This window comes from Octodon degus, unplaced genomic scaffold, assembly GCF_000260255.1.
Source record: "Octodon degus isolate 3935 unplaced genomic scaffold, OctDeg1.0 scaffold00076, whole genome shotgun sequence".
NCBI lineage: Eukaryota > Metazoa > Chordata > Mammalia > Rodentia > Octodontidae > Octodon > Octodon degus.
The window spans coordinates 10,518,017-10,527,501 of record NW_004524652.1 but is presented as its reverse complement, the minus strand read 5'-3'; the positions used below and the strand labels follow the sequence as shown (position 1 = coordinate 10,527,501).

The following is a 9,485-nucleotide window of genomic DNA, read 5'->3' as shown; positions in this document are numbered from 1 at the left end:
CCGGCTGGCAGCTCAGGCTCAGGACCTCGCTATTGGGCAGCTTCGGTTGCAGCGCCCTGGCCGGGGTCGGAATCGAGGTCGCCCAGGAGGGGCTGCTGGCGGGGACCCGGGCCCCTCGAGGCCCGGCGGAAACGAGGTTTGGAGTTGGAGGCTTCAGACGCGGCCCAAGGTAAGCAAAGCCGCAAAGCCGCCTTGCACCCCACCCCGCACCCCAAGTTTAACTTCTCAACATCCGTCTAGATGGAGCCAGAGACGTCCCGGATCGCGGCCCTCGCCCCAAAGGGCAGCCCCCTTAGTCCCTTCCTTCCCGTCCCCACGCCCCCCAGCAAAAGGCGCTCAGTACATGTTTATCAGAGATGAGTGGAAGAAATGGGCGGCTGGCCGGGCGTGGTGCGCACGCTGGAGGCTGAGGCAGGAGAATCACCCCACGTTGGCGGCCGGCCTGGACTACATAGCGAGACCTGGTCTGGGAAAGGAAAAAGGAAATGGGCGAGAAGCGCCGGGTCTCTAGTGGTGGCGGGTGGCGCGGGGGTCAGCGCTGTGCTCTGCGTCCCAGAGTCTGTCCATTTCGCAGGAGGAGAATCTGGCCCAGAGAAGGCATTGAGGGCCTGGGAGATAGCCTGGCGAGCGCGAGGTCCTGAGTTTGATTCCAAAAAAAAAAGTGGTTTGAGGACCTGGAGGCAGCAGAGAGCGTCGATGGCTACAGCCCAAGTGTTGCTCAGTCAGAAGGACATTGGGAAATGTTTGGGCAGAGAGATAGAAACAAAGGCGGGGACTGGGACGGGACTGGGACGGGACTGGGACGGGGATGGGGACGGAGACGGGGACAGAAGAGACAGAGATCCAAAAACTGTTTTATAAACTTTGTTTTTCCTTATTAAGAAATAAAACATACTCAGTGTTGAGCAGGTGGGAAAGCATACATGGCACTTTACCAGAGTCATGCTTCCCCCTTTAATGCCCCTCTTGTGACTTTTTGAGACTGAGGCTTGCTGTGTATCCCAGGCTGGGTTCAAATTTACACCCCTCCTGCCTCAGCCTCCCAAGTGCTGCGATTACAGGTGCATGCCTTCTTGCCTGGTTCAATTTAAATGATTTGAAGAAAAAAGAATCCATTTTCAACTAGCATTGAGGGAAGCAGCAGAGGCCATTTCTGCTGCAGCACTTTGGGCCTTGAGCAACTAATTTACTTCCCTCCGGAGCCCCTGGCCGTGTGACCGCCCTGTTGTGTGGCTTTTGGTCCCTGGCAGAGGCCCCTCTGAGCCCCAGCCCCTACTCTGTGGAAGCAAATGGCAGTCCTGGGGTGGGGTGGGTGGGGGTGGCTACACCTCACCCTGCCTCAGTGTGCCCATTTGTAAAGAGGAGGTAATACTGGTGCCCCACTGGCCACATTATGGCAAAGTTACTGAGGTCACCATTGCCACATGCTGCTTGCACACCAAGGTGGATCAGCAGTGCTGCCCTGGGCCACGTGGGGTGATGCACACCGACAACCCCAGTGCCCTGGAAGGCTGAGGCAGGAGGATTGCAATTTCAAGCCTAACCTGGGCAATTTAAGGATTTATGGAGACTCTGTCTCAAACTTTTACCAAATGAAAGGAGCTGGGGATTTAGTTCAGTGGGAAGACCCTGGATTTAATACCCAGGCGTACACACTGTTCTGCCGGCTGTGAAACAGGACAAGCCCACCCCAATGTAGGCTTCCTGTGTTTTGAGAGTTCCTCATCCTACTACCACCACTTCTCATGTTCCTCTCCCCTCCTCGGCCCAGGGCACCAGGAAGAAGGGTGAGGGAGGGCAATGGGTGCTACTGGATGGAGCTGTGGTTGCCCCTACCTCGGGCTGCCGCACAATGCGTGGCTCTCTTTTGCTGGGAATGGGGCCAGGACAGCCCTGGGGGCTTCTGCTGGCTCTTCACCCCTTGGTGACACAGCCTCCCCTTCTTGCTACCCGCAGCTGCTGGAGCTCTGAGCTGAAGCTGGGAAGGGGAGCAGGTGAGGCCCGGGCCTTGTGCCGATGGCCAGCGGGTGGCTTGGCCCGCAGGGGCTGCTGAGCTGGCTCTGCGTGCTGCTGATGGCAGAGACGGCGTCGGGGACCAGGAGCCTGTCCATGGGGACTCCCCAGTTTCCAGTTGCAGGTGTTGGTGGGATACCCATGGTGGATGTGAGTATTGGAGCAGGAGCAGAGAATGTGCGTGCGTGTGTGTGTGTGTGCACACGTATGAGTGTGTGCAGGGGCATTCATTCCATTAGCACCTGCTTCTTGAGCATGTGTTCAGAGCCAGCATGGAATTGAAGCCGGCACTGTACCGGGGATCGGTAGAGACCAAGTCCTCGCCCTGTGGAGCTCAGTCTCCAGGGCAGACAGATAAGTAAATTTAAACTTGGTGCTGCGCTGTTTGACCATCATCCCAGCTACTTGGAAGGCTGAGGCCAGAGGATCCCAATTTTGGGGCCAGCCTGGATGACTCAGTGAAAGCCTGGCCCAAGATAAAAACTAAAAAGGAGAAGACAGGGTGGTTTGCATCTGTAACCCAGCCCTTGGGAGGCTGGGCCAGGAGGATGGACACCTGGGCAATTTAGGGGACCCTGTCTCAAAATAAAAAGTTTTCCCAATGGCTGGGCATTTAGCTTAGTGTAGAGTTACTAGGTTCAATCCCCAATATCATAAAAACAAATATTTGAAGGGCTTTTGGATGCAGCTTGCTGGCAGAGAGAGGCCTTGCTAGGTATGTAAGGCCCTTGGTTCTGGAAGAAAAAGCAGAAGAGATGTTGAGTGGCCGGGTGGTAAGGTGCTGAGCCCCCTGCAGAGTAGATGAAGCGAAGGATGGGGAGGGGGAACCCAGCTGTGTCAGGGTGGGGGTCTCTGGCAGCCTCTGTGAGGAAGCCCTGCATGGAGATGGGAAGTCACACAGACATCTGAGGAAGAACTTTTCTGGCAAAGGGAAGAGCAGGTGCAAAGGCCTGGGGCAGGAGCAGGCCCGTGTGCTTCTGGAGCAGCCGGGAGGGGCGGCGTGACTGGCCCTCCGGCTGGTGGAGAGGCTCGCTAGGCCAGATCACAAAGGCCTTCCGGGCTGAGGCGAGGAGTTGAGAATGACTTCCAGAGGAGGCCTTCAGAAGCTGGGTGTTAGAATCTGATTCATATTTTTAAACATCTCTGGCTGCTCTGTGAAGAATAGTTTGAGAAGGGAGAAGGGAGAGGGGAGTAGCCAGGAGACTGACTGGTGGGGGGCCCCTACAGCCATGGAGGTGAGCAACACCCGGAACAACAAGGGAGGATTTGGAGCAGATGTTGCACAGCAAGTAGGATCTATTGATGGATCAGAACAGAGTGGTGGGAGAAAGAGACGGTATGGTAGTCCTCACCTGTAATCCCAGCACTTGGGAGGCTGAGGCAGGAGGATCATGATTTCAAGGCCAGCGTGGAATACGCAGCAAGGTTCTATCCTAAAAAATCGAAATAAAGAAGGAAGGGAAAAAGGAAAAGAGAAAGAAAGAAACAAACCCACAGGATAATAATTTTATAATAATAAAGCAGCGGATGTGGTAGACAGAGATGGGGCTAGGGCAGCTGTTTTGCTCTCCAAGGAGGTAACTTTTTTTTTTTTACTGAACCAGGGATTGAACTCAGGCCCTTGCGCTTGCCAGGGAAGCACTTTTTCCACTGAGCCATCTGCCCGGCCCCCAGAGGTAACGTTTTGAACCAGACCTGGCTGTTTCATGAAGATGTGCAGGAAAAGCACTCTAGGCAGAGAGGGACCGAAGGTGTCAGGGGGCGTGGCAGGAGCAGCAGCTGAGCCGCATCCCACAGGCTGGGGGCCGTGTGTGTGTGTGTGTGTGTGTGTGTGTGTGTGTGTGTGTGTGTGTGCGCGCGCACGCGCGCGTGCAGACTTGGGCTGTTCCCAGGAGCGGCAGCTGAGCCGCATCCCACAGGCTGGGGGCCGTGTGTGTGTGTGTGTGTGTGTGTGTGTGTGTGTGTGTGTGTGTGTGCAGACTTGGGCTGTTCCCAGGGGCGTGTGGGAGACACAGCAGGAGTTAGAGCGCAGATGGGAGGTCTGCGTTTTTACAGGCTGCTGCTGGCTTCTTCTGTGGATGGAGCAGGGAACTGGGAGCCAGCTACAATGCTCCTGGGGAGGTGGTCCCAGGGTCCTTGGCCGGGTGCTGGCTGGGCACTTGGGGAAGCCAGAGGAGCAGGACCGTGGGCTCAGGGGCTGGCAGGAAAGAGTCAGGAAGACGTCTGCTCTGGACAGACAGGACAGGAGCATGACATGCCAGCCACCGAGGGCCACAGGGAGCTGAGCGGCTGAGAGGGAGGATGAGGCCACCATGCCTTCCAGGTACCCTTCCAAAATCAGGTGACTCACAGTCTCAGGAGTCAGGCCCTCCTCGCGCTGTACTGCCCAAGAGCTGAAAAATAGCATTTATGTCTTTAAATGACTGTGTAGATACTGCCTCACATCACAGGGATGATGTGAAGTTTCAGATTTCTGGGTCCGTAGGAAGTTTGATTGACACACAGCCGGGCCTGTCCTTTGTAGATTGTGGGCGGGACCCATAGTTACATATTGTGGGTGGAGTTTCTCATTTATACCTTGTGGGTAGAGCCCTTCATTTACATATTGAGGGCAGAGCATGCCCTTTACATACTGTAACTTTTCTTACCATAACAATCACATGTCCTGAAAAGGGGGAACTATTTGGTCCTTAATAGAAAGGATTTAGGCTGGAGAGATGGCTCAGTGGTCTAAAGCACCTACTTGAAACAAGCTTGGCAAAGCACAGGGACCGCGGTTCGATCCCCAGCACCACATCCCACCCCCTGGTGGGCTGAGCTGGCCACACACACACACAATAAATAAATGTAATAAATAAAAATAAATAAATATTAAAAAAAAAAAAGAAAGGATTTAGCTGGGTGTGGTCCTGAACGCATGTAATCCCAGCACTTGGGAGGCTGAGGCGGGAGGATCCACACAAGTTCCAGACCAGCCTGGGCTACACAGTGACGCTGTGTCAAAAAACAAAACAAGACAAAGCCACAAACTTGTTATCTTACAAGCTCTAGTGGCCAGAAACCTTAACTGGTAACGTCAAGGTCAGTGGCCTGCTGGTTCCTCCGGGAAGCTGTATGAGAAGGCATGTTTCCCTGTCTTACCTTGCAGCTCAGCCTGGCCTTGAACTCAGGGTGCTGCCCAGGTTCCTGGAGCCCAGGGTCCTGCCTCAGCCTCCTGAGTACTGGGATTACAGCCTCTTCCTCCTGCTTGTCAGGTTTCTCCAGAGTATCTGAGGCCCAGATAATCTAGAATAATCTTCCTATCTCAAGTTCCTCAACTGAATCATAGATTTGGCTACGGAAGGTGACAGATTCACGGGTTCTGGGGATTCAGATCTCTGGGGGCAAGATGGGGAAGGATGAGGCAGTGCTGTGGCCCCCAGGGGCTATGTTTGCCTGACCAGGTAGCTTTGGCTGCTGGTGACAACACGAGGGACAGTGTGTACAGTATAACATCCCAGGCCTTTCTCTGTTTTTGTTTCTTTTTATTGTCTTTTGGTTGATTGGTTGTTTGGTTTTTTGAAACAGGGTCTCACTGTATAGTTCAAGCTGCCCCTGAACAGTGATCACTTTGTAGCCCAGGCTAGGTGCAAACTCACACGGATCCTCCTGCCTCAGCCTCTTGTGCTAGGATTACAGGTGTGTGCCACTATGCATGGCCCAGGTCTTTCTTTTTTTTTTTTTTTTTTTTAATTATTTGTGTGTGTGTGTGTGTGTGTGTGGCCAGCTCAGCCCACCAGGGGGTGGGGCTGGCTGGCATGTGGTGCTGGGGGATTGAACCGAGGTCTCTGTGCCTGTGCTTTGCCAAGCTTGTTCCAAGTAGGTGCTTTAGACCACTGAGCCATCTCACCAGCCCCCCCTCCAGGTCTTTCTTGATAGCTACTAACACATGGAAAGATTCCTTGATTTCCTAGCTTACTTGTTTACCTTTTTGATGGGCGTGGTGGCACATTCCTGCAATCTCAACACTCTGCCTGTAATCTCAACACTCTGGAGGCTGAGGCAGGAGAATCACTGTGAATTCCAGACTAGTGTGGGTTAAAAAGTGAGCTCAAGGCTAACCTGAACTGCAGAGCAAGACCTTGTCTCAAAAAGGAAAAAAAAACATTGTTTGCCTTTTCATGGAGCTGGGGGACTCTGACTCTGCATCCTGTGTGAGGCCATGGACCTATGTGACACCAGGGTGACAGTGGCCAGAGCCGGGCTGATGGGACTGCAGAGCAGCTGAGGAAGCCACAGCCCAGAGACACCCAGGGGCTGCCTGAAGGTCACACAGCAAGATGGTGGCCGAGCCAGGTCCCACACACAGGACTTCTGCGCCCCCGTCCCTGTCTGTCGCAGGGTTACAGAGCAGTGGCCGCATCAGGAGCGTGCTCAGCTGGCCGCAGCCATTTACCCTGTGCAGGCGGTGGTGCGTACAGGAACGATTCCGTGAGGGATGCAGTTCCCAAGTTCTCGTCCTTAGGTCCCTTCTTCCCCGGCCTGGCCAGCTTCTAGTCTACTCTGACCCCTGACCCCTGACCCCATGCTCCCGGGGGAGGGGGTTGGGGCCGAGGAAGAGTGTGGGGGCCCAGAGCAGACCACCACTGTCCTCTGCCATACCCGCTGCTGGGCCTGCGGCCTGGGGAGGGGCTGGGGGGCTGCGGGCTGCGCGTGTAGGAAGTGGCTCCTGGAGGCCCTGCCTGCCTGACTCATCTCTGTGGCAGGCTGGGAGTGGCTCCTGGTCCTCCTCGCTGACCCTGGGAACCTGGAGGAGGGCCAGAAGTGGAGCGGAGCCCAGGGAAGAGGCTGTGTCCAGTCCAACGGGCAATTTCTTTCTCCTAGAGCTGTGGCCAACAGCTGTCACCCAGAGCCAGTCCAAAGGCACAGGGCTGGTGGCTGTGTGGCCTGGGGACAGTCACTTGGCCTCTCTATGCCTGTTTTCGCATCTTGGAAGTAGAAAAAATGTTTTTTTCTTTTTGAGACAGGGTCTTACTATGTAGTTCAGGCTGGCCTTGAGTTCACTTTGTAGCCCAGGCTGGTCTCCAACTTCCAATGATCCTCCTGCCTCAGCCTTTCCCTACCCCTTTTAAAAGTTTTACTTTGAGGGGGCCTGCCCCTTAGCTCAGTTCTTTAGGTGGCTTCTTCAACAAAGCAGTCAGGCTCAGGTTGCTGTGGTTCGATCCCCACAATTCAAGGGAGCCAAACCTGCCCTGAAGGCATTCGGAGCAAAAAAAAAAAAAAAGTTTTACTTTGAGGCAGGATCACACTAAGTTACCCGGGCTGGGCTTGAACTTGCAGACTCTTCTGCTTCAGCCTCCCAGAATGCTGGGGTTACAAGCGTGTGGCACCGTCACACTTGGTTTGAAGTGAAATAGTTGTGCCAACCTCCTAAGTCTCTTAGGAAAACCAGTGAGGTGAGGCAAGGAGGGTCCTTTTGGGCCAGGCCCTGGGCCAGGGTTTGGTGGTAAGGCAGAAGATGAAGAAGTCTATGACCCTGAGTGATTTCAAAACATGACCAGTGCCTTCTGGAAGACCTGGGCTGAAGGTGCCTGTGATAATGTATGTGCGTTTGGCTTAACCAGGCTGGCAGCAGTCTGGGAGGGCTCCCCGGAAGATGCGTTTTGGGAGCCCAGAATTCCAGGATGAATGTGGTAGTCAGAGGAACAGCTCCTGCAAAAGCTGCACCTTCTTGTTGCTGGTCTTTGGTTGTGCTCCTGTTAGGGTTTGTGTCTAGTTGTCCCCCCAAAGCCTCATGCAGTCATGGGGACAGCTTCTGGAGTTTGTGATTGATTCTTATCTTTTTTTTTTTTTTTTTAGCAGAACTGGGGATTGAACTCAGACCCTTGACGCTTGCCAGGCAAGCGCTTATTCTACTGAGTCATCTTCCCGGCCCTTCTTTTTGTCTTTTTTGAGACAGGGTCTCACTACCCAGTTCAGGCTGGCTTTAAGCTCCCTTTGTAGTGCAGGCTGGTCCCAAACTCACAATGATCCTCTGCCTCAGCCTCTCAAGTGCTGGGATTATAGGTGTGCACCACCACACCCAACAGATTCAAGTTTTAAGAGAAAAGTAGCCAGGCATAGTGGTGCACAACTGTGATTCCCAGCACCGAGGAGGCTGTGGCAGGAGGATCTCTGCTAGTTCAAGGCCAGGCTGAGCTACAAAGGGAGTTCAAAGCCAGCCTGAACTGAATGGTGACACCCTATCTAAAAAAAATAAAGGGGGGCCTAGCCCTAGCTCCGTTCTTTAAGTGGCTGCTTCCACAATGCTGGCAGCCTCAGTTTGCTGTAGTTTGATCCCCTCAACACTCCAGCCATGCAAAAGTGCCCTGAAGGCATTCAAGGAGCAAAAAAAAAGTCCTTAAAAAAAAAAAAATTAAAAGCTGAGGCTGCTGAATGGAGATACACATTTCCCTGTGGTGAGCGTGGGTGTGACACTTCACAATGCCACAGTGAAATTCCTTGCGCAGGGCTCACAGAGCACGCATGAGACTACTGTGCCAGAGAATTCTAAAAGCAAAAGAGCTGAGCCTGAACACACCCCAGCCTGGGAGCCTCTAGAAGCCAATCTAGAGAGACTCATCCAGGAGCATGGATGACAAATGTACCACAGAAAAGCAAGCCAGTATGGTGGCGCACACCTGGGATCCTGGCTCCTCGGGAGGCTGAGGCAGGAGGATCCCTGCAAGTTCGAGGCCAGCCTAGGCTACATAGCAAGACTGTATCTCAAAAAGCCAAAACAAGAGAAAAGAAAAGTGGAACTTGGCTGAGGTCTCCTCATCAGTCTGTATAGTGAGGCTAATAGTAGAAACTTCCTCAAAGATTTGCTGTGCAGATTAATTCAGACATGTTAAGCTCGCAGCACGGGGCCTGGCCTGTTGACACCACTCATGTGTTTCAGCTTACATGGTGCATTTATGTGACGTACATCTATACATGATGCATCAAGCGGGGAAAGCTAGTGTTGGGAAAACAAGAGGCTTTGGGTGGGGCTGGGGCTCTAGCTCAGAGGTAGAGCCCTTCCTGGTATGCGTGAGGCCCCGGGCTCCATCCCCAGCAGAAGGAGCAAGAGAGACGCGTGGTGAACTCTTTCCTGTTAATCCTGGATCCTGAACTCAGTTCTGTGCATTGAGCTACATCCTCAGTATTTTTCCTTTTTGGTTTTGGTTTCCTTTCTTATGTCTTCCTTTTTTGTTTTGTGTATTTGGTACAGGACCTTACTCCGCAGCTCGGACTTCTAGTGATCCTTCTGTTTTCAGCCTCCCCAGCACTGGGATTACAGGCGTGTGCCTGGGGGCGGGGCTGGCCTGGCATGTGGTGCCAGGGATCGAACCCCGGTCCCTGCGCTTAACTAAGCAGGTGCTTAGTCCACTGACCTATCTCACTAGCCTGGTTTCCTTCCTTCCTTCCTTCCTTCCTTCCTTCCTTCCTTCCTTCCTTCCTTCCTTCCTTCC

General features: G+C 53.6%; 1 protein-coding gene across 3 annotated transcripts in view; it reads left to right on the top strand.

The window, feature by feature from the left end:
- Window positions 1-9,485, top strand: part of Slc8b1 (solute carrier family 8 member B1) — a 23,407-nt gene continuing 13,922 nt past the window's right edge. For 2 of the 3 annotated variants that reach the window (XM_023720481.1, XM_023720483.1), the window contains exons 1-2: window positions 2-169; window positions 1,957-2,163. In XM_023720481.1, the coding sequence (XP_023576249.1) occupies window positions 2,017-2,163 (147 nt within the window). In that variant the 5' untranslated portion in view covers window positions 2-169; window positions 1,957-2,016. Of the gene's footprint in view, window positions 170-1,956; window positions 2,164-9,485 lie in introns of all 3 variants that reach the window. The other variant, XM_023720482.1, reaches the window with a different exon arrangement.